General features: G+C 61.8%; 2 protein-coding genes across 8 annotated transcripts; both read right to left on the minus strand.

The window, feature by feature from the left end:
- Positions 1 to 4,433: 4,433 nt before the first annotated feature.
- Positions 4,434 to 11,095, minus strand: VPS28 (VPS28 subunit of ESCRT-I). 6 transcript variants are annotated; one of them, XM_039464466.2, is made up of 10 exons: positions 10,990 to 11,095; positions 8,559 to 8,631; positions 7,924 to 7,952; positions 7,770 to 7,807; positions 7,427 to 7,516; positions 6,693 to 6,798; positions 6,465 to 6,566; positions 5,970 to 6,023; positions 5,796 to 5,887; positions 4,434 to 4,737 (listed from the first exon to the last, which is right to left on the minus strand). In XM_039464466.2, the coding sequence occupies exons 2-10, from the start codon at positions 8,593 to 8,595 to the stop codon at positions 4,620 to 4,622; spliced, it is 666 nt and encodes a 221-aa protein (XP_039320400.1). In that variant the 5' UTR covers positions 8,596 to 8,631; positions 10,990 to 11,095; the 3' UTR covers positions 4,434 to 4,619. The 6 variants fall into 6 exon arrangements, with proteins under 6 accessions (XP_039320400.1, XP_074243396.1, XP_039320401.1 ...); XM_074387295.1 differs by having other exon boundaries at positions 8,559 to 8,628; positions 10,990 to 11,085; XM_039464467.2 differs by lacking the exon at positions 10,990 to 11,095 and adding an exon at positions 10,728 to 10,871.
- Positions 11,096 to 11,311: 216 nt separating this feature from the next.
- Positions 11,312 to 25,920, minus strand: TONSL (tonsoku like, DNA repair protein). 2 transcript variants are annotated; one of them, XM_039464404.2, is made up of 26 exons: positions 25,824 to 25,920; positions 25,616 to 25,711; positions 25,297 to 25,439; positions 24,548 to 24,731; positions 23,975 to 24,104; positions 23,519 to 23,690; positions 23,315 to 23,429; positions 22,534 to 22,679; positions 22,286 to 22,438; positions 21,936 to 22,061; positions 21,610 to 21,802; positions 20,307 to 20,389; positions 20,125 to 20,214; positions 18,169 to 18,241; positions 17,902 to 18,065; positions 17,707 to 17,830; positions 16,804 to 17,564; positions 16,620 to 16,696; positions 16,154 to 16,307; positions 16,009 to 16,087; positions 15,246 to 15,547; positions 14,858 to 15,029; positions 13,845 to 14,020; positions 13,277 to 13,350; positions 12,600 to 12,733; positions 11,312 to 11,561 (listed from the first exon to the last, which is right to left on the minus strand). In XM_039464404.2, the coding sequence occupies exons 1-26, from the start codon at positions 25,909 to 25,911 to the stop codon at positions 11,368 to 11,370; spliced, it is 4,203 nt and encodes a 1,400-aa protein (XP_039320338.2). In that variant the 5' UTR covers positions 25,912 to 25,920; the 3' UTR covers positions 11,312 to 11,367. The 2 variants fall into 2 exon arrangements, with proteins under 2 accessions (XP_039320338.2, XP_074243393.1); XM_074387292.1 differs by having other exon boundaries at positions 16,009 to 16,307.
- Between the last annotated feature and the right edge of the window lie 1,311 nt (positions 25,921 to 27,231).

A 27,231-nucleotide genomic window follows, 5' to 3' on the forward strand; every position in this document is an offset into this window, starting at 1 on the left:
TCACCCCACCATGCGGCAGATCTCATGGCACCCTTCTGGCTGGGCCCACCCACAGGGGTATCCCTCTGGGGGCCCTTAGGGGAGACCACTCCTGGGTGTAGATGATTTCTGGGTCCCAGGACCACAAGGGGGGCAGCTGTGCACACAGGCTGAAGATGCTGCGGATCCAAACTGGCCCTTTCCCTCACAACCCCAGGACCAGTGGGCTGGTTGCAGCCTCCCACGGCTCCAGGGCCTATTTTAGCTTCAGGACATAGGTCTTGGCCTGGGCCTGACCCTGTGCCCCGTCTGTCTGCACACAGCCGCCTCCGCAGGAGGCCTCAGTGCTGGGCTGCAGGCCTCCTCCATCCCCTCCATTCATGTGACCCCACCCCTCCCAGCTGAAACCCCCTTCCATAGCCCAGGAGCAGCTGCTGAGGGTGTCACCTGCCCATGCCGCAGCCTGAGGCCGGCTTCCCGAGCAGAGGGGTTGCACTCTCCTGCACCCCAGGCCCACTGCGTCATCCAACAAGCTCACTGCAATCGCCCCATCTTAAAAACAACACTGGCCGGGCACAGCGGCTCACACTGGTGACCCTGGCACTTCGGCAGGCTGAGGCAGGTGGATCACTTGAGGTCAGAAGTACAAGACCAGCCTGGGCAACATGGTGAAACCCCACTTCTACTAAAAATACAAAATTGGCTGGGCATGGTGGCTCACATCTGTAATCCCAGCACTTTGGGAGGCTAAAGCGGGTGAATCACGAGGTCAGGAGATTGAGACCATCCTGGTTAATACGGTGAAACCCGTCTCTACTAAAAATACAAAAAAAATTAGCCGGGCCTGGTGGCGCTAGCCTGTAATCTCAGCTACTCAGGAGGCTGAGACAGGAGATCACTTGAACCTGGGAGGTGGAGATTGCAGTGGGCCGAGATCGTACCACTACACTCCAGCCTGGGCGACAAAGCAAGACTCCATCTCAAAAAAAAAAAAAAAAAAACACTACAAAATCAAGTTAGGGCGCCCTGAGTGGTGGTATGTGCCTGTAGTCCCATCTACTTGGGAGGCTGAGGTAGAATTGCTTGAGCCCAGGAGGTGGAGGCTGCAGTGAGCCTCGATCGTATCATGTCCAGCGTAGGCAATTGAGCAAGACCGTCTCTAAAAAGAAAAAATCCAGGTGGGCCAGGCTGGTCTCAGACTCCTGACCTCAGGTGATCCGCCCGCCTTGGCCTCCCAAAACCCTTCCACTTTCTGTCGCCATGAAACTGACTGGCTAGGGTCCTCGCATTAAGTCGGATCACACCATCCTCACCCTATCGTGTCTGGCTTCTTTCACTCGTCACAGTGTCCTCAAGACTCATCGAAGCCATGCCAGGTGCTTACTTTGTTAGAGAGGATGGAAAAGTTCTGGAGGTGAATGGTGGTAAGGTTGCACAATAATGTGAACACACTTAATGCCACTGAACTGTGTACTTAAAATCAGTTAAAATGGCAAATTTTGTTGTATTTTATCACAGTAAAAAAAAATTAAATAGGCCAGCATTGTGGGTAACCCCCCATATAGGCACCGAGGAATGAGAGCTAAGCAGAGCCCTGGCACAGTTAGGGCTTGAGGAATATCTCACTGTATAGTGTTACTAACTACTCAGCTATTTCCTTTTACATAATCCTTTACATAATCATATATTAGTTTATAGAAAGAATCCCTTTGTATAATCCTCTCTATATAATCAAATAATAGTTGATAGTATGAGTGCCTGAAGAATATTTCTCTACATATATACATATAAGTATATCTTAGTTCATAATCGGAGGAATGCCTAGAGTGGACACAGTACAGAGCATGAATTAAGGAATAAGCAGCTTATAGTTGGAGGAATGCCTAGAGCAGACACGGTGCAGAGCATGATTTAAGGGAAAACAGTTAGACCAGGACAAGAATCCACGGCCCAGGCGGCAGCGTTCAGTGTCGTAAAGATACCCGCTGTGTGGCAGGCTTGGGGCGAGAGCCACTCCTCCTGATGAAGGAGTTGCAGGACCCTGCTCCAGTTCTCGTGGAAGGCTGCCCTCAGACCGGCAATCCACCTTGGGGACTGTGAACTTTATCAGCTCTTGCTACTGTGCTGCTGGAAAAGCATCTTCCCGGCCGGGCGCGGTGGCTCAAGCCTGTAATCCCAGCACTTTGGGAGGCCGAGGCGGGTGGATCACGAGGTCAAGAGATCGAGACCATCCCGGTCAACATAGTGAAACCCCGTCTCTACTAAAAATACAAAAAATTAGCTGGGCATGGTGGTGCGTGCCTGTAATCCCAGCTACTCAGGAGGCTGAGGCAGGAGAATTGCCTGAACCCAGGAGGCGGAGGTTGCGGTGAGCCGAGATCGCGCCATTGCACTCCAGCCTGGGTAACAAGAGCGAAACTCCGTCTCAAAAAAACAAACAAACAAACAAAAAAACATCTTCCCGTAGAACCCACTGGAAGCTGCCAGAAGGTGGCGGTAACCTGACAGCTCTGTCACTGCTGTGTGACTTAAAACATCCCCCCATAAATCTTCTTAGAAGTAGTTTGCCCATAGATAGAAGTATCGCACACTGCAGCCTCTTCACTGCGCACGGCCCATCTTCAAGCCTCGGTGATCTAATGGGGGTGGACCCCATGTTTTATTGCTCACGACCCTATCACTATCCTTAAAGATGACTTCACTCACTGCCCTGCCCCCTAACCTATACACAATAAATACTCAGGCTTCTGGACACTTGGGGCCTCGCCTGACTCCGCTCATAGGTGGTCCCCGAGCCCAGCTGCGTTTTCTTTGTACTTCTGTGTCTGGTCTCTATTTCTTGGATCTTGCGTCTCAGCACAGCCTAAGGCTCACCCTACGACCCTGTGGGGCCCTCACCCTTACATCTGGCTCCCAACGTGCCCTACAAGCATGGCGGCTCACACCTGTAATCCCAGCACTTTGGGAGGCCAAGGCAGGCCGATCAGAAGGTCAAGAGATCAAGACCATCCTGGCTAACATGGTGAAACCTCGTCTCTACTAAAAATACAAAAATTAGCTGGGTGTGGTGGCACACGCCTGTTGTCACAGCTACTTGGGAGGCTGAGGCAGAATCCCTTGAACCCAGAAGGCAGAGGTTACAGTGAGCTGAGATTGTGCCACTGCACTCTGGTGACAAAGGTAGACTCCATCTCAAAAAACAAACAAACCGACAATGTATGTCTATTTCAAGAAGACCCTCCCTGACCATCTGCCCACCTTGTCACAAGTTTTGGGGTGCTGGTCCTCCCTCAAAGCACCCTGCAGCCACACATGCCTGTCAGAGACATCAAGGGCCTGGTGGCCAGGCCTGACAGTGCCCTTCCTCAGCTCCCCGGGGTGCTCTGGATCCTGCCGTCCCAGGGGCTCCTCTCTGGCTCCTTGGTGAGTCTATTCGCACTTCCCAGAGCAGCACCCCCAGCCAGTCCTCCGGTTTCTTGGTGGGATTCAGCTTCCCTCTGCAGTCACGGATGTCGGCACCCTGCTTGATGGCTCCCCTTGGCCGTCTGAGAGGCCACCCCTACTCAGCCCACCTGCCTCCTCCATGCCCCTCCTGCTCCATGTCCCAAGCCCCCTCCGACCACCTGACTTGATTTTCACCGTCTGGCTTACTCTACACACCTCATTCCATCCGCTCAAGATGCCACAGATGTCAAGAAGCCCTGTTGTTCTCAACTGCTAAGAGAAAAATGCTGCAGTGAAACCCCGGCACATCCCTTGTCCTGACAGCACAGGTTCTAAGACGTGAACTGTGCACCCCTCAGAACCCAGAGGCGTGGTTTGTGGTCTGCTGCTTTCCCAGGGACAGCAGCAGGTGCAAAGCACACGCTGTGAACGGATGGCATCCACCACCACTGCCTCCCCACCAGGCCCAGCCTTCACACTTCGGCTTTGCTGGGGGCCTGGAGAGGGACCCTAGGGGTGGGCAAGACAAAGTCCCACCCAGTGAGTCACTGGCTGGAGCCACAGGTAAGTCAGGAGCCCTAGGCCCCAGTGCGGCCATCGAGTGGGAGGTGGGGACCAAGCGGCTGACAGCAGGAAGGGTGGTCTCTGAGCCCAGCCACAGCAGGTGCACTAGGACCTGACTGCACTCAGAAGGCCCCCATGCTGCCCTGGGCTTCAGTGAGGGGTGACAGGGGTGGCAGGCAGCCTCCCCTGCAGCCAGAGTCAAGCCACACCTGGCCAAAGTGGTGGACCCGTTCGCTCCCCAGGCTTTGGTGCCATGGAAGGGCCCCCACTACATGCCCAGGCAGGGCCCAGCAGGGAAGTGGCTGTCCCTGAATGAGGCAGGCCACGAGGGATACAGTGGCAGGGACAGAGCCAGGGCCAGGCCCCCACGTGGGTCGAGGGTGGGTGGGCTAGAGGGGCTCTATGCTCAGGGTCCCAGGAGGCAGAGAGAACACACAGGGCAGGCCTCGGGGAGCCGTCCAAGCAGGAGGGTCAGACAGCATCTTTATTGTGGGGAGGGGCCTGGCCCCCAAAGTCCTGATACCAAAGACAGACACAAGGCGGGTAGCTGCGGCCAGTGAGTTGTGGCGGACGGGGTCCAGGAGCCAGCGTCTCAGACTCCGCCCCTCCCTGCAGGGGCTGGTGCCGCGGGCTCAGGCGTGCAGGAAGCGGTTGAAGGCGTTGTAGGCGGACTCCAGGTCAAACAGCATCTGACGCACCTGTGAGTCATCCAGCTCGTCCGATGCCGACATGCCGCTCAGGGTCTGCAGCCTGGGGAGCGCAGCACAGGGCATGGGGGTGGGAGGGCCTCAGGGGCACTGCGGGGGCTCTGCCTGGCGGGCAGGGCCTCAGGGGCACTGCGGGGGCTCCGCCTGGCGGGGAGGGCCTCAGGGGCACTGCGGGGGCTCCGCCTGGCGGGGAGGGCCTCAGGGGCACTGCGGGGGCTCTGCCTGGCGGGCAGGGCCTCAGGGGCACTGCGGGGGCTCCGCCTGGCGGGGAGGGCCTCAGGGGCACTGCGGGGGCTCCGCCTGGCGGGCAGGGCCTCAGGGGCACTGCGGGGGCTCCGCCTGGCGGGCAGGGCCTCAGGGGCACTGCGGGGGCTCCGCCTGGCGGGCAGGGCCTCAGGGGCACTGCGGGGGCTCTGCCTGGCGGGCAGGGCCTCAGGGGCACTGCGGGGGCTCCGCCTGGCGGGGAGGGCCTCAGGGGCACTGCGGGGGCTCCGCCTGGCGGGCAGGGCCTCAGGGGCACTGCGGGGGCTCCGCCTGGCGGGGAGGGCCTCAGGGGCACTGCGGGGGCTCCGCCTGGCGGGCAGGGCCTCAGGGGCACTGCGGGGGCTCCGCCTGGCGGGCAGGGCCTCAGGGGCACTGCGGGGGCTCCGCCTGGCGGGCAGGGCCTCAGGGGCACTGCGGGGGCTCCGCCTGGCGGGCAGGGCCTCAGGGGCACTGCGGCGGCTCCGCCTGGCGGGGAGGGCCTCAGGGGCACTGCGGGGGCTCCGCCTGGCGGGCAGGGCCTCAGGGGCACTGCGGGGGCTCCGCCTGGCGGGGAGGGCCTCAGGGGCACTGCGGGGGCTCTGCCTGGCGGGCAGGGCCTCAGGGGCACTGCGGGGGCTCCACCTGGCGGGGAGGGCCTCAGGGGCACTGCGGGGGCTCCGCCTGGCGGGGAGGGCCTCAGGGGCACTGCGGGGGCTCCGCCTGGCGGGCAGGGCCTCAGGGGCACTGCGGCGGCTCCGCCTGGCGGGGAGGGCCTCAGGGGCACTGCGGGGGCTCCGCCTGGCGGGCAGGGCCTCAGGGGCACTGCGGCGGCTCCGCCTGGCGGGGAGGAACACCTACCACTGGCTGACCGTCTGGCGGCCCTCGAAGTCGGGCGGCAGGTGGCTCATGCGGTGCATGGTCTCCATCAGCTCCCGCAGGTCAGGCTGGATCTGGGACACACACAGCAGCTGGGACCCCCACGGCAGCTCCATCCCCTCCTCCCTAGACCTGCTGCCGGCCCAGTGCCCGCACCTCATCCATGGCGCGGATCTCCAGGCGCAGCTTGTCCATGACCGTGATGAAGAGCTGGGGGCAGATGTGCACGTGAGTTCCCATCTCCAGGGGTAGGCGAGGCCTCGCAGCTCACAGGCCCCAACCCCTCCCCGGACGCGACTGTCACTGGGGCCTCCTCACTGCACTGTTCCCAAACCCTGCAGGCCGCCTGGCTGAAGGAGGTCTGGGCTGCCCAGAGAGCTGTGTGGGAACCGGAGGGCGAGCCCACACACTCTCTTCCGAGGCTGGGACATCCCCCCAGATGCATCCTGTGCATGTCCCCACCTCAGGAGTCCAGGCTGCCCAGGAGGCCTCCCTGGGGGCTGCCCACCCCTCATTCCTACTTTAAGGAGTTCCCTTCTACCCAGCAAGTCCAGTGCTGCTCAGCTCTGGAGACCCAGGACCCTACGCTGTGCCCGGCTGCAGCAGCAGCCTGGGCCCTTCTAACCCTGTGGGCCCCGGGGGCTGGCGCACCGAGACCACGTCGGCAATGCAGCGGTTCAGATTGCCCTTGTCGTCCTTGATGGTGATGGGCCGATCCTCCTTGATCCGCTCCATGGCGAGCGGGCAGTCCAGCTGTCAGTTGCTGATATGAGTGCTGGGCTCTCAGGATGGCAAGCCCCATGCATCCAGAGCCCGACGGCCCCCCATACCCATGCTGACGGCCCCCGTCTTGCGGGGCTGGGAGGACCAGGCACTCACTCGGAATTTGCGGCAGAACTCATCAATAGAGCTGATTTCTGAGCCCTGAACCTGCCTGAAGGCAGCTTTGTACTGGACCAGGAGCCGGGAGCAGGCTGCAGTGTACCTAGGGAGAAGTCAGCTGCTTCCCGAGCATGGTACCAGCTCCGCCCAGCTCATCCCACTCCCTCCGCTGGTCCAGAGGCAGAGCAGCTCCCAGAGAGGGCCAGGAAACAGGCAGAGGCAGGCCAAGAAAGGAGGAGGGGCTGCTAGCAGCTTCATGGGGCGAGGCCCTGAGCCCACAGTGGTGCTTGGAGCTCAGCTCCAGGTGGAGGCCCCCACCCCCCACCCCTGCCCATCCTCTAACCACAGCGACCAGCACTGTTATGATGGCCCCATCCACAGCTCATGGTCCTGTGTGGTGGCCTGTGAGGCTCTTGTGACCTCGTGGAATAAAGCCCCCCAAAACATCCTGGGACATCTCCAAGTCTCTCGCCTATTTCATAAGGTTGTCTGTGCTGGAGGATGAGGGTGGGGGACTGGACTGGATGACACCCCAGGGGCCGCCCCTCTGCTCACCTCCCTCACCACCCCCCTAGAACTTCCCTGGCTGAGAACCAGGGGCACCCTCCTCACGCTGGGTAGGCCCCACACAAGTGGGTGCCTGACAGCCTGATGGACACTTGCTCTTGCTGCCTACGGAGCACCCAGGCCTGGGAGAGCAGGAGCAGGCCTCCGAAAACATGGGCTCTTACTCGCTGGGGGAGACACAGTCCTTGATGTAGGCTTTCTCCAGCGCCTGCATAGTTTTCACCACCGCAAACAGCTCTGCCATGTTGTCGTACCTGGGGACACACCTGTCCGTCGGGCCAGGCCCCGGGGTGCCAAGTCTAGAGCCAGAGCAGCAGCCCCTGCCCAGAGTGCCACTGCAGGAGCTCTGCTCTCCTCTGGCTCCATCCTGGAGTACCTCAAGAACAGCTCCCCAGCCTGACTCTGTGTCCCCCACTCCTTAGAGTGGGAGATGGGTTTGGGGGAGGCTGCCCTGGGGCAGCCAGATGGGCATGGGTGTGTTAGGGCAGCCTGCGTGCCTGCACTTACTTCTCCCGCTCCCGGGCATTCTTGTACAACTTCACTTCCTGCCAGAGAGAGCAGACACTGTGGGCCAGTGCCAACCGGGGCTGCAGGGCCCTCGCGAGGCAACACAGGCATTTGCTGTTGGCCAGTGCCGGCCAGGTGGGCACCCACCACTCACCTCATACAGCTCTGGCTTGTTCCCAGGGGCTGCAAGAGAAGGCAGAAAGCTGGCAGGATTCCCCAAGGAGAATCTGAGGGTAGGCTCCAGCCCCAGCCTCCATTTCAGGTCCCATGCTGGGTCCCAAAGAGCCCAGAGGGAGCTGGAGCACAGGGTTCCAACCTCAACCTCATCAGTGTGTTGAGGGACCTGAAGGTGCCTCTTGGAGGCCAGGAGCCACATGCCAGGCCTGGGTCCCCAGCTCCACTGCAGTTCCCTAGCTGTGTCACCTTTACAACAGTGGCCACACCCTGCTCGTGGCCTATGACGCAGTGCCAACAGCTCATTGCACACAGCCTCTCCCCTAGGCTTGGTGTGACACAGGGTGCCCAGGACCCCCATGGTTCTGGCCACACCTAAGCTCATCATCTCTGCCCGGCAGGATCAAGCCAGCTCTCCCTGGAGGAGGTTTCTGGGCCCTCAGTGCTCTTGTGATGAACTGCACCCGACCCTGGCCACCCCCAAGGCTGTTTGGGAGCAGGGTCAGGGTAGACTGTTACAGACACCCCCCACCCTGACCTCCGAAGTCCAATGCTGCCTGTCAGCCCCTCCAGGAGGCCCTTCCACTCTCTAAGCCTAGCTCTGGCCACACTCACCTCCTATGCCCGGAGTGGCCGGGATCCCATGAAACATCCTCTAGGCTCTGGAAGGGCAACAGCGCTGAAACTGCTATAAATTAAATAGTAATAATAGTAGCCTGCAATGCCTGCATAATAAAGTTTACTATGCTACGTTCAAAATCTAAACCCCAGTTCTGCCTGAAATTGACTCTCTCGCCGGGCGCGGTGGCTCACGCCTGTAATCCCAGCACTTTGGGAGGCCGAGGCGGGTGGATCACGAGGTGGAGAGATCGAGACCATCCTGGTCAACATGGTGAAACCCCGTCTCTACTAAAAATACAAAAAAAATTAGCTGGGCATGGTGGCGCGTGCCTGTAATCCCAGCTACTCGGGAGGCTGAGGCAGGAGAATTGCCTGAACCCAGGAGGCGGAGGTTGCGGTGAGCCGAGATCGCGCCATTGCACTCCAGCCTGGGTAACAAGAGTGAAACTCCGCCTCAAAAAAAAAAAAAGAGAATGACTCTCTCCCTATAAAACCTACCTAATCTATTCTCCCAACATTCTCAGCAAAGTTCCTAAGCATCTCAAGACTCCTGTTTTTCTTGCAGACCAGCTGCAAGGTCACAGGGCAAGATAACACCAAAAGAATGTGCAATGTGTTTCTCAAAATGCTATTTTCTTTTTTTTTTTTCTTTGAGACGGAGTTTCGCTCTTGTTACCCAGGCTGGAGTGCGATGGCGCGATCTCGGCTCACCGCAACCTCCGCCTCCTGGGTTCAGGCCAATTCTCCTGCCTCAGCCTCCCGAGTAGCTGGGATTACAGGCACGCGCCACCACGCCCAGCTAATTTTTTTGTATTTTTAGTAGAGACGGGGTTTCACCATGTTGACCAGGATGGTCTCGATCTCTCGACCTCGTGATCCACCCGCCTCGGCCTCCCAAAGTGCTGGGATTATAGGCTTGAGCCACCGCACCCGGCCTCAAAATGCTATTTTCAAGTGTAAGGTACAACACAAGACATGTTACAAATTAATGAACTGTTCTTTAAACCTGTTAGCTGCTACGTCTTCCTGGATGCATGAAAAATCCAGCCCTGTCTGTTAGGGCTCAGCCTTGGAATGCTAATCCATGAGCCAGTGGCTACTTTAAATCCTCCTGTTTCACCCGTGGGTCTCTCCAGTCTCCTGAATATTTTGCTACAAGACCTGGGGAGCAGAGAGAGCCAGGGCGGACTCAAAGATGGCCCCTAGGTGGGGCACGGTGGCTCATGCCTATCATCCCAGCACTTTGGGAGGCCAAGTTGGGTGGATCACCTGAGATCAGGAGTTTGAGACCAGCCTGGCCAACAAGGTGAAACCCTGTCCCTACTAAAAATACAAAATTAGCCAGGTGTGGTGGCGCATGCCTGTAGTCCCAGCTACCTGGGAGGCTGAGGCAGAATTACTAGAACCCAGGAGGTGACGGTAGCAGTGAGCCAAGATTACATACACCATTGCACTCCAGCCTGGGTGACACATCAAGACCCTATCTCAAAACAAACGAAAAACAAGAAAAGCCTTTTAAGTGCCAGGTCCTGGAGACGCAGGGCGTCATGAAGAGCACTCCCAAGCTGCATAGGCGGTCAGGGTGCTACGGCGGCTGCCAGGACAAAGTGAGGTGCTGTGGTCGCTCAGGGATGGGGACTGCCTTGGAATGCGGTCCAAGCTGGAGGCTGCGGCGGCTGATGAAGGAGGCAGGCGGCTGTTAGACGGCCCGGGAGGGGCGTTTTGGGCACAGGAAACAACACACGTATCAGCTCGCCTGTAAGTAGGCACGAACTTGGAGAACCAGACGAGCTGAGGGGTGGAGTGAGGGGTCCCAGGGCATGAAGACTGAACGCAGAGAGCTGGGTCTTACTCCCGCTGGGGCTCCTGGGTGGCAGCGGGCTGCGGAGAAGGAACGGAAGCAGAGCCCGCGGGAGGCTCCTGCCCAGGACAAAAGCTGCGCCAGCTCCAGACCTTCTCTCTGCAAGTGGGACCGTCAGATCCGCCGAGGGCTTTGAGGCGGGATTAAAATAAAGGTGTCAGAACGACACCCCTGTTCTTGGCCCGACAGGTCGGGCGGAGTAAGGCAAACGCAGACGCAGAAGGGATGAGGGGCGGGCGCGGGGTCCGACGCCCCGGCGGGGGAGGGGGCCCCGGGAGGCCGCGCGCGCGGCGCCGGCTCACCGTGGGAGGGGACGGGAGGAGGGCAGACGGGCGGGGACGCGGCCCGCGGCGCCCCCCGGGGTGGGCAGAGGCCGCCCGGCAGGAGCGGGCCGGGGGCCAAGCGCCCTAACACGCGGGGGTTCCGCCCCACAGCCAACGCGCAAAACCTCACAGACCGGACGACGAGCAAGGAAACCCCGTTTCCGGAACACGCCAATAACAAGACGCCTGCGGCGCTCACTCGGCCGAGGCCCGGGGTCGCCTCTCCCCGCCCCCCGGGTACCTGGACGGCTCGCGGTCCGGGAGATGGCGCCGGGGGCGGGGCGCTCTCGATCAGCCGCTCGGCGCTCGCCCCTTACACCTGCGCCTGCGCGCCGGGGCGACACCCCCCCATCGGCAGCTCGGCGCTCGCCCCTTACGTCTGCGCCTGCGCGTCGGAGACACCACCCCCCCACCCCATCGGCAGGTCGGCGCTCCCCCCTTACGCCTGTGCCCGCCCGGGCTTCCGGCCACGCCCGCGGCCGCGCAGCCCCTGGGATCGAACCCGCGCACCGGACGCGAGGCGTGGTCTTACCCCGCCCACCCACCTGCCAAGCAGCCGTGGAGACGGAGACAGCAGCTTCATTTATTAGGGGCTTCGGTGGGGGTGGGGAAAGGGCGGTCAGAGGCGCCGGAAGAAGAGCTTGGAGCCGTGGTTCAGCGTGCACTCGCCGGGGCCCGGCCGGCCGGGCCGCAGCTGACCCAGGGCGTCCCGGTCGTCCGCGCAGAGGCGTCTGCTGCACAGCTGCAGCTCCCGGAGCTGCCCGGCGATCTTGTTCCACAGGCCCAGGCCCAAGGGGCCCCGGACGGCGCAGCCTGCGGAGGGGCAGAGGGCAGGCCTCAGCGCTGCGGGCGCCAGCGGCGTCCCGGGGCCCACGGCGGGCCCGAGAACAAGCTCGCTTTCCCACAGGGCCCCAGTGCTGCAGCGAGGGGCAGTGGGCAGAGCCCAGGAGAGGCCTCAGGACACGAGGAAGGAGTGTCATCTGCCTAGCCAGCCGTCAGGCCGGAGGAAGGGTGGCTCCCTTTTCTGACAGTGCTCGATCTCAAAAGTCCATGCCTACACCTCAGTTTCCCACCCGTAAGGAGGGCATATGGGGCTGCTGGCAAATCTGCACCTCGTAGACCCGAGAGGCTGAAGAGGACACTAAGCTCAGTAATTCAGGGAGCCAGGAACCGAGGTGTGGGGAGCAGCCCTAGTGGAATGCAGGTCTCCCACCAGCACTTGGGTGCCTTCCCAGAAAAGGCGGCCTGGCCCTGGGGGTCATGGGGGGCGTGCAGGAAGAACGCAGAGCGCCCCTTGTGCATGCCCACTTCCAGCCCTCATCCCCTGGAGGGCAGGGCCTGCCCTGGCCCCAGCTGGCTATGCCAGACTGCTGGTTGGCCAGGTCATCAAAGCACCTCTACTGGGTTGTCCTCCACACACACACACAGCTCAGCTTGGGGACTGCCCTGATGGGGCTCAAGAGAGCAAGCAGAGTCAGGCCACAGCCTGGGCAGGATTAAGGTCAGAGAAGCCCCTGCCAGGAAGTGGGAGGGTCCCTTGGTGGCAGCTTTCAACACTCTGACCTTGGGCTCCCTCTTCTTGCCACGGAGAATGAGAAAGCCCCTGTGGAAGGGGGTCTTGCCTGCCATAGTCTGCTCTGAAGGTTGGGTTGGAGAGACCCGAGGTAGAGACCTACCTCGTCCTCCACCCCATGGTCTTAGGAGCTGGGCTCATGCCCCCTTCCCCTTCCTCTCACTGTTACTCTGCCCCCTGCTGCGTCAGCCTCATGGAGCCCAGCCTTGCTGCCTGGCTCGTAGCAGTGGCAGCCCCTTAGGAGGAGGCACCTGTGACTGAACGTGGCATGCCCTCACCTGACAGGCTAAGGAAGCTAAGGCCTTGGGGGCGTTTCTGGAGGGCAGACAGGAGCTCTTCCAGACTGGCACAGCTGATCTCAGGGTTGGCAGACAGATCCAGCGAGATGAGTGAGGGGCACAGAGACAGACATCTGAGATAACATGGAAGAAACGCAAAGGTTGGCTTCCAGAGAGGCCGTGCCCCAACACTAGGAAAGCTGCCCAGACTCAGGGAGCCTCGGGCCAGGCCCAGGGATTCTGCCCCACCCTGGCACAACAGCAGGTGCTTCTCTAGGGTTGGTGAGTCCCCTGGTGGCCCCAGGGTCAGGGCCGTAGTGGCCAGTTCTGTATGTGCCTGGCCCAGCCTGGGCTGCTCTCGACACCCCAGAGCTGACTGAGGCTCCAGATCATAAGCGCAGCGGCCCTTGTGTGGGCTGATGCACAGGAGTGACAAGCAGACACACCCAGAGGCACTCTCAAGAGCCACAGGCCCAGGCTAAGAAGCCTGAGGGTAGTGTGCCCTCCAGGCCAGCCTGAAAGGCTCGTGGAAGCCGAAGGAGCCAGGTCTTGGGGTGCACTGGGAAGGAGGAGCTGGTACCACTTCTGTGGCCCTTCTCCCGTAGCCCAGCTCCCCTGGGGTCCTGAGCCATGAGCTCAGACCCCTGGGCCAGCAGGCAGCAGGGCAAGGGTGTTACCTGCACAGTTCGCTGACAGCCTCGTCCCCCAGGTGGTTTGCAGACAGGGTCAGGTGGGCTAAAGCACAGCCTTCCTGGACACGAGCAGAGGCCCACGGGGGCCAGACTGAATGGCGCACCTGTTCTCCCTGCTTCCCAGCAGATGCCCCCACACCCAGGGGCCCGAGTCCCCCATTCATTTGGAGATTGGAAAGTAACACCTCTCCTCATATGGGTCACACTTTACAGGTGGTGGTGTGAAAATAAAAGAGACCCAGTTGTGTCTGGAAGACCCCCCAGGAGAGAGCACCCGGGGCCCCTAGTGTGCCCCTTGAGACCTGCCTTGGGGTGGGCAAGACCACACCCTGGGTCCCAGGTCCTTTCTGGTGGTCAGGATTTCATAGCCTGAGACAGGCAGCTGTACACAAGTATTCCTCCAGCTGTTTTTTCTAAACCTCCAAACCTCTAACCCTCTCTGAGAGCCCCTCAGTGAGTATAGCTGGAATCTGGGGAGGTGAGCTCCTCCCAGCTCCCCTGGGGCCTCAGCCTTGGGACCTTTGGCCTCTTAGGGCCCTTCTCCACCTCATACCTTGGCCAGATACTGGACTATGGGCTCCATGAGGCCTGAGCCGCCCTTGCTGGCTGCCACAGCGCTGAGCTCTAGGTGCAGGAGGGTGCGGGCAGGCAGGCTCTGCAGGGTCCTGCCCAGGGCGGGGACGCCCAGGGCGTTATAGGACAGAGACAGGGTCTTCAGGCGCTCAGCATCTGCACCAGGGCCAGAAACTGTCAGCCCATGTGGCCACGACCCTATACCCACACCGAGTTCTGAGCCCAGAACCCTCAGGACCCCTATGGGGAAACTACTACCACAGGATTGGTGGGGTGGGGTGGGGTAGCAGGTGCAGAGGCAAATGCTCTCGCCCAGATTCTCCCAGCCGGGGAGGGCGTGGCCAAACTTCCAAGCTCAGCTGTTCCCCAGTTCTGTATACCTCTGTATGCCTCCTACTCCACAACCACACAGTCCTGGGCCAGATGCCTATGCATGGCGGGGGTGTCCAGGAAGCACACTGACCACTGCTGCCCCCTTAAACTCCCCCACCCATGGATGACACCCAATTCCCAGACTCTCAGCACTGGGACCCCAGTCTCTGCAGCCTGGGTGGGCTCATGGTAGAACCGCCTCAGGTGAGCAGCATTCAGCTGGCAAGCACAGGCTGGGGAAGCACTGGACACTGAGCTGCCTGGACTCTGCTCTTGGTGTGTCCTGGGGTATCAGCCTGGCTGGGTGGGCACCAGATGCCCTCGGAAGCCAGGCAGACCCGGCCCCCACACATCCATCTATTGCTCCCAGAAGCCAGCCCCTCCTGGAGAGCCAAGTCTGGCATCCCAGGCCCCTAAACTTTTTTTTTAAGGGATGGGGTCTCACTATGTTGGCCAGGCTGTCCTGCAACTCTTACCAAGCGATCCTCCTGCCTCAGCCTCCCAAGTAGCTGGGACCACAGGTGTTGCCCCTGTGCCTGGCCCAGGCCCCCTCTGAAGGTCCTCTGAAACCCTCAACGCCCGGGGGCTAGGGAGTAGACAGGGAGTGCATGGTCAGCTCACCTTGGAAGGCACTGCCCAGGGCTATCTGGTGGCTTAGGAAGAAGCTGGGGCCAAAGCCACAGGCCTGCAGGCGCAGGGTGCTGAGTGCGGGACAGGCGCGCAGGAGGGAGGCCAGGGCATGTCCACAGCCGTCCCCCAGGGGGTTCATGCTTAAGTCCAGCTCCTCCAAACCCTGTGGAAGACAGGCTGGCCGTGAGCCCCTAGCAGTCCCGCAGACGAGGTCCCCCTTGGGGCTTGGCTTGGCAGTCTCTTCCTCACCTTGCCTGGCATAGCCTATTGCAGCTGGGCATTGGCCGGCTCTCCCAGCTGCTCCAGACCACCCAGGGACCTACAGAATGGGAACCCCGACACCCTGCCATTGAGGGCCCACTGCTTCCCGTGCCTCTACCTGCAAGGTGGCTTGGTCTGGCAGCCCCATGGCAAGCTGGCGCAGGCCTTCGGGGCCCAGGTGATTGGAGGAGAGGTCCAGGAGGGCCAGGCTGGGCATGGTGCCCAGGGCGCCCAGCAGCTCAGCCACGCACTTGTCCCCCAGCCGGTTCCCTGCCAGGCGCAGCTCCCGGAGTGCGGTGTGCAGCTTGAGGGCCCGCAGCAGCGGTGTGAGCTGGGCCTGGTGCAGGGCCAGGGAGCAGGCGCTGAACGAGGGGCCCAAGCCCTGTAGCTCGATGGCCTGCAGCAGCTGCTGGTGCTCCCCTGGCGGGAGGATGTGCTGTCACCAGGGCAAGGCCAGCCCGTTCTGCCCTCTGAATCCCACAGAGCAAACCAGCTGGCCCCTTTTCACCAGCCCCAGGCGCCACCCACTGCACACACTGCAGAGCCCACTCAAATGCCTGCGGACCTAGCACTGTGGGCCCCTGGGGGCGGAGGTGGGCCTGCAGCACCCTGAGCTCGTCACCGCCAGAGTCTACGGCCCCCGAGACAAGCTTTCTGGGAAGCTTCCTGGGCAGCTCCCGGCCCATGTGAGGTTTTCCTCCTTGGCTTGACTTTCGAGGATTTTGGCTGCTATTTGCCATCTCCCCGTCAAACAGATCACGGGGGCTGAGGGGGGTGTGCCAAAACGCCCGAGGCCTAGGCATGAACTGGGCTGGTAGAGCCTGTGTGCCCAGCGTCCTCGCACGGCCTCACCCAGAAACTGCAGCTCTCCCGTCCCTCACCTTGCCCCAGGCTCTGGCAGGCCCTGCGGTAGCGGTCAGTCAGTGGGGGCAAGTCCCACGAAGTCACCTCAGCCAACACCTGGAAGGCACTGTCATGAGCCACCTGGGGCCTGCTGGTGCCTAAGGCCCTGGGTTCCACGCTCACCTCATCATTGCTCTGCAACACATCAGGGATGGGGTCTTGTGGGGCCAGCAGGGCCCCCTCCTTCCGTAGGGTGAGCCTCGGCAGCAGCCCGCAGGTCTGGTAGTAGCGCTGGGCTGCCTGCCCGGCCAGCCAGGCCACGGAGTGGGTCTCACTGCTGTGGGGACAGAGGTGGTGCCGCTGCTGCCTGCACACAGCCAGGGCAATGCCCCAGGAACCCCACCATCCCTGCCCAGGGCCAACAGCTTCCTCAGCCACTTCTCCCACTCCTAGGTGCCCGGCGCCTTCTCTCCCTGCAGCCTGGCACACCACCAGCCCCTCTGCCATTCCTGGGCCCACAGGGTCCGCCTGGAACACGCCAGGGAGCACTTGTTACACGCCCCACCCCGACGTGCAAAAACAAGCACCCTGGCAGAGTGGCACAGGTGGGCAGTGGGGCCGGGGCGGAAGAGGGCAGGCGATTCTTCACCTGTGTGGGACAGGGATGAGGAAGAGATGATCCTGAACTTGAACTCGAACCCGGATGGGAGGAGGCAGGGCCGGACCCTGGCAGGTGAGGGCAGTGGGACTGAGTCAGGAGCCATAGTGGGCTCCACCCAACACCCGCCTGCCCTGCGTCAGGAGAGGGCTCTGCCCCAGGCCTGCACACCCACCACGAGCTGGCCTGCTGCAGAGCTGTCCACACTGGACTCTGAGGCCCTGGGGGTGCTGGGGCTCCCTGGGGGTTCTGAGGCCATGCTGCTGGCCCCTGCTTTGACCGACGCACTGCAACTCTGTAGACAGGTCAGGCGGACCTGCTTGGCCACGGCACGGGGCCTGCACTCTTCGCTGTCGGAGCCTGAGGTGCTACTGGGCCTGCGGCTGTCCCCATTGCTCTGGGGGCGGGGCCGGCGGCTGCGGGTTGGGGCCGTGTCCAGCTCCAGCCAGTCCCCGGTCAGGCACTCCTCCTCAGGGATGAGCGCTGCCTGGGGGGCAAGGGCTTTGCTCTGGCCCCGAAGTGGGCCCGGCCCCAGCCGGCTCTGAGCACTGCCCACACCCCGGATGGCCGCCCGGTAGGCTGCCCGGCTGGCACTGGCTGCGGCTGCCTCCCTGTTGCTGCCAGGGACAGGTGTCTGGGCCGCCACCTGTTGTGCCGTGACCGAGCATCGAGGCCTCTTCTGGGACGGCCGGGGGGGGCCTGTGCTGTCCTCGCCCTCCGAGCTGCTGCTGCTGGCCGGTCCATGTCTGCTCCTCCGAGGCCTGGCCACAGCTGGTGCTGCCTGCCCTGGGGAAACCCTGGCACGGCCCTGAGAGGCCTCTGGGGGTCTAGTAGTATTAGAGGGGGGTTCTGGGCAGGGGCTCAAAGGAGGAGAGGTCTCAGGGTCAAACAGAAGGCTACTTGGGATGGTTCTGGAGTCCTGGGAGCTGTGGGGATCTGCGGGAAAGAGAATCCGTGCTGAGGCGGGGGCCCAGCACCTCCCCCTCCACCTGTGATGGAGCATCCCTCGGAATCAGGGCCTGCCGGGGACTCTCAGGCTAGGCACAGCAACCCCAGGCACACAGAAGGCCCTGCTTGCCTTGGCCCGAGGCGGCTGCCTGGAGCAGCATCTCCATGGCCCTGGCCTTCTGCCGCGTCTCCAGGTCCAGGTCCCTGCGGTATAGCTTCACCCACTGTTGCAGCGTCTCCAGCGGGCTGAGGCCCTGCGTGGCATCAGTTGAGCAGGAGCACGGCAGCCCCCATGGCCCTCGCCCTCTGCCTTGCCCAGGCTCACCTTCCGAGTGCGGAGGGTGACGGATGCCCCTCGTTGAAGCAGCAGCTCAGCCACCTCAAAGTGGCCACAGTTGAGGGCATCGTGCAGGGGGGTGATGCCTTCGCAGCCCTGGCCACCTGGGTCGTCCACCGCAGCCCCGTGGTCCAGCAGGAAGCGGACGATTTCTGCAGACCAGGAGACATGAGCCCTGCTCCCGAAGCCCCTCCAGGACTGACTCTTCACCCCATGCATCCACCGAGACCCACCAGGCTCCTGTCCCTCGCTCACCTAGATGCCCGTAGTTGCAGGCCTCGTGCAGAGGTGTCCAGCCACAGTAGTCACGAGGGTTCAGGGGGTGGCCCTGTGACCAAGGACAGGAAGGAGCCTGGCCCTGTGCCCTTCACAGCCTGGCCCCAGCTCCACGAGCTTTGTGGCCTCAGTGGGGCCCAGGGCGTTAGTCTTAGAGCCCAGACCAAGTCCCATGGCTCTGCCCTCTCCTCCGCCAGAAGGGCATGCTTCCCGAGACAGGTTGACCAGCCACAGCATACCCTCCAGCCTCTGTGCCTGTCTGGTCCCCTTGTGGGAGGACAGCCCACCCAGTCACAGGGTATGAGGCAGGCAGGGCAGGAAGGTGCCCAGGCCTCAGCCCACGGGCCAGTCTCCATCCTGGCCGAGCCAACCAACTTAGCTGTGGCACAAGTGTGCACCACACTTCAGGTATGCCCCCCCCCCCCCGTTTTTTTGTTTTAGACGGAGTTTTGCTCTTGTTGCCCAGGCTAGAGTGCAATGGCGTGATCTGGGCTCACTCCAACCTCCACCCGCTGGGTTCAAGCGAGCCTCCTGCCTAAACTCCCCAAGTAGCTGGGATTACAGGCATGCGCCACCACGCCCAGCTAATTTTTTTTTTTTTTTTTTTAGTAGAGTTGGGGTTTCTCCATGTTGGTCAGGCTAGTCTCAAACTCCCAACCTCAGGTGATCACCCGCCTTGGGCTCCCAAAGTGCTGGGCCACTGTGCCCAGCTGCACACCATTTTTATGTGGCTTGTTTTTTTTTTGTTTGTTTTTTGTTTGTTTTTTAAGATAGAGTCGGGGCCAGGCGCGGTGGCTCAAGCCTGTAATCCCAGCACTTTGGGAGGCCGAGGCGGGTGGATCACGAGGTCAAGAGATCGAGACCATCCTGGTCAACATGGTGAAACCCCGTCTCTACTAAAAATACAAAAATTAGCTGGGCATGGTGGCACACGCCTGTAGTCCCAGCTACTCAGGAGGCTGAGGCAGGAGAACTGCCTGAGCCCAGGAGGTGGAGGTTGCGGTGAGCCGAGATCGCGCCATTGCACTCCAGCCTGGGTAACAAGAGCGAAACTCCGTCTCAAAAAAAAAAAAAAAAAGATAAGAGTCTTGCTCTGTCACCCAGGCTGGAGTGCACTGGTGCAATCTCGGCTCACTGCAACCTCCTCCTCACTTGAACCCTCCTGGGTTCAAGAGATTCTCCTGCCTCAGCCTCCCAAGTAGCTGGGACTACAGGTGTGTGCCACCACACCTGGCTAATTTTCTTTTTTTTAGTAGAGACGGGGTTTCACCATGTTGGCCAGGCTGGTCTCCGTCTCCTGACCTCAGGTGATCCACCTGCCTCGGCCTCCCAAAGTGCTAGGATTACAGGCATGAGCCACTGTGCCTGGCCTGTGGCTTTTCTTCTGATACAGGGTCTTGCTCTGTCACCCAGGCTGGAGTGCAGCTACACAGTCACAGCTCACTGCGGCCTCAACCTCCTAGGCTCAGGCAATCCTCCCACCTCAACCACCAAAGTAGCTGAGACTATAGGCATGTGCCATCACATCCAGTTAATCTTTAAATTTCTCGTAGAGACGGGGTCTTGCCATGTTGCCCAGGCTGGTCTTGAAATCCTGGGCTCAAGCGATTTGTGTGCCTTGGCATCCTAAAGTGCTGGGATTACAGGCGTATACCACCATGCTCAGCCTCCACTTTTTCATTTTTTTTGAGACAGGGTCTCACCTGCTGCCCAGGCTGGAGTGCACTGGTGTAATCACGACTCACTGCAGCTCAACCTCCCCGGATCAAATGATCCTCCCACCTCTGGGACCACAGGCAAGTGCCACCACGCTTGACTAAGGGGTCCCATTTTAAAGATAAGGAAGCTGAGAGTTACAGAGATCAGGGGATCCTGCCCAAACACACAGCTGCTCTGTGCTGGGCAGCGTGTCCCAAGTCCGAGAGCAGGGCCCACCTGCCTCACGAGGTCCTGGACGCGGCGCAGCTGGCCCTCGATGCAAGCTCGGTGCAGCAGGGTCTCCCCCATGTCGTTTCGCCGGTTCCACTGTGGGCACAGCCAACCCAGCACAGGGCAGGGGAGTGAGGGGCTGGCAGGGCTGCTGAGCAGGGTGGGTGGGGGCAGGGCACCATCCTCACCTTGCTCCCCTTCCGCCGGCCCAGGCGGCCCTGTAGCTCCTCGTCCTCCTCCAGCTGCTGGGTCAGGCCATCAGTGTCGTCCTCTGGAACAGAGCCAAGCCCACCCCAGATGAGTCTGTGGGAGGAAGGGTTAGAAGCCCCTACCCTGCTGCAAGCTCCCCAAACTCCCAGGTAAGAGCCAGAGGTGGCAGGCTGAGCTCTGAGGCTACTGGGCTCTGGGGGCTCCTCAGCAGCGGTCCTGGCGCTGCCTCCAGGTCTACCTGGCCCTGCTTGCTCCTGCCCACCATCTTCTGCTCACTTAAGACACACCCCTAAGCTTTCTGCCCTGACCCAGGCCTGGCCCTCCCTCAGAAGGCCTGCCTGAGGCCCCGTCCATCCGTGTGCCAGCCACTCATCCCGTACCGTGACTGGCTTGTGGGCCAGCCTCCCTCCACCCCCATCTCCTGAGCGGTGTGGTCAGGCCAGGTCAGCCCTGGAGTCTGGGTGTCCTGCACTCAAAGCCCCCACCCTGCTTAGGCGGGAGATATACCCACCTCTGTCCCTGCTCCTGGTGATCCCTCGTCACCACGCTCTTCACACCCTGCCAGCTGCCTCCGGGCCCTTCCCCAGCTCCTCACTGTGCCCACGTGCTGAACAGCACTCCCCAAAATTCTAGATCCAGATCCACCTTGCCCCAGCAACCAATCTGGCGAAGTCCCGACTTCCCACAGCTGCCTGGCCAGCCACTCAGGGTTCTAAAGGCCCCTCAATTACAGAGCTAAAGTCACAGCCTTTCCTGGAACACTCCCCCAACAGGCCTCACGGACAGGCTTCTGCCACTTACCACTCAGTCAGAAACCAGCCCCTCGGCCACCCACTGACCCCGCTCTTGGCCCTCCCTCCCCGTGCCACAGCCAAGATGGCTTCAGTCCAAGCCCCTCTCCAGCCAGCCCCTCATGTCCGTCCTCCACGCAGCTGACCTCACCCGCCTCTGGAGGACACCCAAGCCTGCTCTGGACGGTTTCAGGAAGGTGCTCAGCTCTTCGAGACGCACCGTCTCACCCCTGGCCCCGGATGGTACCTCCACCTCTAATGGGACCATGTCTCCAGCTGACACACACTCAGCTCTCAACCACGGTCTCTCCTGGGAAGCCACGGCCTGCCCCAGGCTCCCTGCAGCTCACCACCTTCTCCACTCAGTTCCGAGGAAGCGCGGACCGTCCTGCCTCCCTCTGGCTGTTCCCGCCACAAGCCCTGAGCAGGCGCCGCAGGAGCATAGCACACCCCTCTCCGGCCCAGCCCAGGGCGTGCCGCCAGGCCTCACCGCTCTCCGAGAGCTCCACCTCGCTGGCTTCCAGGGCTCCACTGTCCGCTGCGGTTGCTGCCGCCTCCTCTTCCTCCTCCTCCTCCTCCTCGTCTTCAGCTACAATGAGCTCCTGTAGTCTGATTTCAGTGCCAGGGGCCTCCTGGGGCTGCATCCTCAGCTGCACAGTGTGGAGGTGCTGCAGGACCTGCCTCTGAGGAGCAGAGAGATGTTCAGCTCAGGACTGGGGGTGCAGAGAAGGATAGGGACATGGGACAGGGGGCAGGCAGGCTGCAAGGAAGTTGGACTCATTGGGGAGCCGGTATGGGTGGGACGTGCTCCTGTACCTGCAGCTGGGGCCGCTGGGCCTGCTGGGCACAACTGAGCGCCTTCTGGAAGCACGGAGCCAGCAGCTCGTAAGCGTCACCGGCCTCCTCTCGGGACATTGCGATGTTCAGCCAGGTCTTGGCTTCCTGGAGCAGGAGGAGACGAGATCTGAGGCTCGGCAGCCACCACGTCCACCTGGCCCCAGCCAGGCTTCCCCAGCTGCCCACATGGAATGAGAGCCCTGTCTCCCAGCTGCCGAGGGCGGATGGTCCTAGGAAGGAGCTGCCTGTCCACGGCTACCCCTGAGAACAGCAGTCCTGAGGCGGAGACATGGGTGGCCTTGCATTCGGGCGGGGAGCAGGGGTTTCACCTCCAGCACATTGCCACTGCGCAGCCTCAGCTCTTCCTCATAGTGGCGCACAGCCCCACGGTGGTCCTTCATGTCTCCCAGCGTGGTGGCCAGCGACACGTGGATGACGGCCCGCTCTGCGCCCGGCCTGTCCAACAGCTCAGCAAGATGCAGCTGGGGGCAGCACCAGTGAGGCCTGGGGCTGCCACCCTGGCCAGGCCTCACCAATCTCACCAGCCCTTCCCCCCAACCCAGCGGGGACCACACACCTGCTTCTGGTAAGCCTCAGCTGCCCTGGGAAAGTCGCCTGCCTTGGAGAAGAGGTCTCCTAGCTGCTCACAGATGGCCATGGCACCCTGAGGGTCACTGCCCTCGGCTTCCTCCAGCTGCTGCTGCAGCCGGACTACTGCCAACACTGCCAGGAAAAGGTTCGTGCAGCGGGGAGCACAGGGGGCACCACGGGGGGCCCCGATGTCAGCTCCACCACCTGTGCGCCATGAGCCCTGTGGTGGCCCCACTACCTTCTCCACACCTCTGCTTGCCTGTTGGTGTGGGGGTAATAGCAGGGTCTGTCTCAGGAACTGGTCTCAAAGATCAGAAGGACACAGTTAAAAACTCGGATGGTGCCTGGGTCAAAGCAAAGGCTGACCGATGCCAACTGCCTACGGGGGTCTCAGCCATCAGCATTCCTGGACCACATTCGTGCCACCTGCTCTCCCGCCCTGGGAGACTGCAGGAACAACTACAGTCTCCAGTTTGCCAATGAAGATGGTGGCCGCAAAATAAATACCCAGCGAGTCTCCTGGCCGCCCTTTCAGGGCCCCTGACACACTGTGTTGAGCTCAGAGGAAAAACAGGGGTCTCCCCTGTCAGGAAGTGGGGGCACCTCCCCCTCTTGCTGGAAGCTGAAGCTGATGCCTCCAAGGACAGGTGTTCAGGCCACCTCCATGAGGGAGGGAGGCCTGTCCACACCTCCCGGGACTTCAGCCCAGCCCCCAGGCTCATCCCTGCATATGCCTCCCGGGGCCCCACCCCAGCCCCCAGACTCACCATGCTGGAGGTTCTGACAGACAGCTGCCCTCTGCACAGGCTTCTGGGAGCCCAGCCTGTAGGCCTTCTTCAGGGCTCGCTTGGCGGCCAAAAAGTCCCCCAGGTCTTGGAGGACCTGGAAAGCAAAGCAGCGCGCGATTTCTGCAGCCTCCCCAAGGCCTGAGTCACCAGAAGCCCAAGCTCAGCGCCATGCAGAGCAGGTACCTGCGCGATGGCCACGCAGCACTCGCTCTCCATAAACTTCTTCTTCATGGTGCGCGCACACTCCCGGGCACCCTCCAGGCAGCGCATGGCCTGGGAGTGCTGGCCTGCGCGCCAGTGGACAGTGCCCAGGTTGTAGCGGGCACGGAACAGGTCCTCGTAGAGATGGTTCTGCCTGTAGGGGGGTGATGGCCACTGAGCACCCAGGAGCGTCCAACCAATGCCACATGGGCCTCAGCCCTGCCATGCTATGGTCTCAGGGCCCTAACCATGCCTGCCCGTCCCCCAGCATGCAGCACAGGCGTGACAGGCCTCTCTGCTGGTGGGAAACCAACAGCAGTGGGGGATGAGGCCCGGTCAGCCTGCGCTCTCAGAAGGATCTTAGGAAAGACACTCTTCTAACTACTTTCTCCAGGAACAAGGGACTCCGCTCCCTTTTGGGGCGGGGTGGGGCCTTACTCCGAGAGGAAGATGCTCTTCCTGAAGTAGTCATTGCACAGGGCTGTCTGCTGCAGGCTCTCAAACGTGAGGCCCAGGTTGAGGTAGAGGCGGGTCCTCATCTCGTTCAGCTCTCCCTGGGCCAGTGTCCCTGGAAGATGCCCCCCAAACACTCAGCCACCACCTCTCCACATTGAGTCTCCAGCTTTGGGCCCCATCTGGGGCCTGTGCAACACCTCTTCTACCACCTCCCTCCTCCTGAGGAGGGTACAGGCGTCCTGCTGCAGACAGAGTACGGAGCCCAGGGAACGTGTCTGCCTGCAGCAGACAGCCCTGTGCAACGACTACTTCAGGAAGAGCATCTTCCTCTTGGAGTAAGGCCCCACCCCGCCCCAAAGGGGAGCGGAGTCCCTTGTTCCTGGAGAAAGTAGTTAGAAGAGCCAATGACCTCCAGGGGAAAGGTTGTGGGGGGCATGTGCCTCTCACACAAGAGCCCTGCAAAGGGAGGGTCCCAGAAGACAGGATTGCCCAAGTAGGCTTCAGGGGTGCTGGCCTGCAATTAAGGAGGCAGAAAGCGGGGAGGGGCCTGCCTACCCTCCAGCTCCTCATCCACAATAGCCAAGCTCTTCTCAAAGGCAGCCTGTGCCTGCAGCAAAGCATCCCTCGACTGACAGTGGTCATAGATGTCCAGGTGGGTGCGGCCAATGGTGGCCCAGGCCCTCTGCAGCTCCGTGTGGTTGCCCAGGGAACGTGCCAGCTCCAGGTAGCGGTGCTGGTGCTGAGTGTGGAAGGAAATCACTGCTGTGAGCTGACCCCACCTCAAGCGAATCGTCACTGCCAGATTCCCGGAGACCCAATCTCACTAAGGGAAGTGAGAGGAAGACCCCTGCTCCCGTAACTCCCACAGAGCAGGCCAAGGTCAGGCATGCGCTCCTCCTCTGCATGCCAAGGGCTCTCGGTGGTGACAGTGGCTCCATGCTGTATGCCGCCAACACTGTCACGTTGGGAGGGGTGGCTGGGAATTGCAGTGCTGCCCTCAGCAGCCAGCCAGCGTCAGGAAGAGCTTTCAGGACGGGGCCTGACCACCCCACACACCAACACAGCCAAAATAACATTCGTTAATGGTTTCTGGTGCCAGGAAACCTACTCCTACCCCGGTCCCAGGAAAGGCTGTGGGGTCCCCACCGGAGGACTGGCCCGCGGTAGCAGAGGCAAGGCTGCGTCAGGCCAGGTGTCCCCTCCAGCCTGAGGCTCCTGACAGCGAAGATCGGGCCTCCCTCCTCAGAAAAGGGTTCCAAGCAGAGGCCACCCGGGCTGGGCGAGGCCAGTGAGGGCGCCCGCACCTGTAAGGCAGCAGGGTAGTCCTCCATCTCAGCCAGGCGCTCTCCAATCTTGCGGTGGGCCACGGCACAGCCCAAGGGGTCGCCGACGCTCTCCCGGAGCTGCAGCTCCTGCCAGTGCTGCTCCAGAGCCTCGGCGTAGCGGCCTAGGCGGGGGCACAGCACGGTCTGGCAGGCGTCGCGGGCGCGAGGGCAGCCCTGGGGCGGCGTCTGCGGGAAGAGCAAGTCGCCCCCGGTCCGGCCCGGCTCGGGCCCCAGACTCCAGCCCCACCCCCGGCCCCGGCCCCGGCCCTGCCTCCCGCCTCCGCGCCCCGGCGCTCACCATGGCCGGCCAGGAGCTCCCCCAGCTGGTGGCACAGCGCGGCCTCCTCGCGCAGACGCCCGGCCCTCTGCACCTTGGCCTTGGCCTTGCTCAGTTCTGCGGGAGGAAGAGGGTGCTGAGCCTCCGCGGTGGGGCCCGGAGCCCGCACGAGTCCCGGCCCCTCCCCAGCCTCCGCGCCCCCGGCACCAAGGGACCCCGAGGGACTCACGGCGAAGCTCGCGCTCCAGGCTCATGCTCAGGGTCGCGGCGGGATCGGACTTCCCGCCCTGCGCCGCGGCCCCGCCCCTCCACGGCATTCTGGGAAGTGCCGTCCGCTCGCCCGCGGCATCCTGGGAGTTGTAGTGCGGTCCGAGCAGGGGCGGGGACGCGGCGACGAAGGGTCGGGCCTGAGGGAGTGGAGAGGGTAGGGGGTCCGCCACAGGGCTCCCCTCGTGCGCCGGGTCGCCCCAGCGCGTGGAGCCCTCTGCCCGGCCTGGGAAGTGCCTGGTGGGGACGCGGGAGGCCGGGGTCGCAGCGCGCCCGGGGTCGGGTCTCCTGGGCCGCAGCCCCCGCGCCCCCCGCGCGTCTCGGGCCCCCGTTTCCTGCTGAAACTCACACGCAGGCTGCTCACACTCGGAGCTGTAAGAAAAGAACGCAGTGTCCGGATAGACTGACGATACGTTCGTGAGCATCTGGCTGCGGGGACCTGATGAGGCGTCAGGCGCGCTCCTCCCCAGAACGCGGCTGGGCGGCACGTGGGGATTCGGCCCCCAGGACTGTGTCGGGAGCGGAGTGTGCGTTCCAAAGTGAACGAAGTGGACTTTCTGCAGCGTGCGTGCTGCGGTGTTCTCGGAGGATTCAGTTCACCTGTGCTCAAGCTGCAGGCATCATCCCAGCACTTTGCGAGGCCCAGTCGGGAGGATTGCTTGAGCCTAGCAGTTCGAGACCAGCCTGGGCAACACTGTGAGACCCGTCTTTTTTTTTTTTTTTTTTTTTTTTAAAAAAAAAGACAGAGTCTTGCTCTGTCACCCAGGCTGGAGTGCAGTGGTGCAGTCTCGGCTCACCACAACCTCCGCCTCCCAGGTTCCAGCGATTCTCCTACATCAGCCTCACCAGTAGCTGGGACTACCGGTGCGTGCCACTATGCCTGGCTAATTTTTGTAAAAATACAAAAGGGGGTTTCACCATGCTGGCCAGGCTGCTTTCAAACTCCTGACCTCATGATCCCCCCTACAGGTGTAAGCCATGCCCGGCCAGAGAGACAGAGAGAGAGAAGAAAGGAAGAAACGACTGCGAAATTATGTCTAGAATCCTGTGACATGGGGCACCCAGGCCTCTAAAATACCCATGCTGTCCCCCATTACCTTGAGGACCAAACGCCTACCGTGCCTTGGGTCTCTGACTCCTGGCTACCCAGCATACTCAGCACTGCACTCTGATGCCATGGCTGGTTTCCCAAAGGCCCAGAGGAGGCTAGGTGCACAGAGTCCAACTGGGGAGCCTCAGAAAGAGTGGAAGATAGGTGGGTTAGTTTCCATCATAATTAAAACAAGTCACTGGGCAAACCTCAGCCAGAGAGGTCTGTCGAAGAGGGAGTGGCATGGAGCAGTGACAAGTCCCTGGGTCCAGGAAAGGCT

This window comes from Saimiri boliviensis, chromosome 15, assembly GCF_048565385.1.
Source record: "Saimiri boliviensis isolate mSaiBol1 chromosome 15, mSaiBol1.pri, whole genome shotgun sequence".
NCBI classification, from domain to species: domain Eukaryota; kingdom Metazoa; phylum Chordata; class Mammalia; order Primates; family Cebidae; genus Saimiri; species Saimiri boliviensis.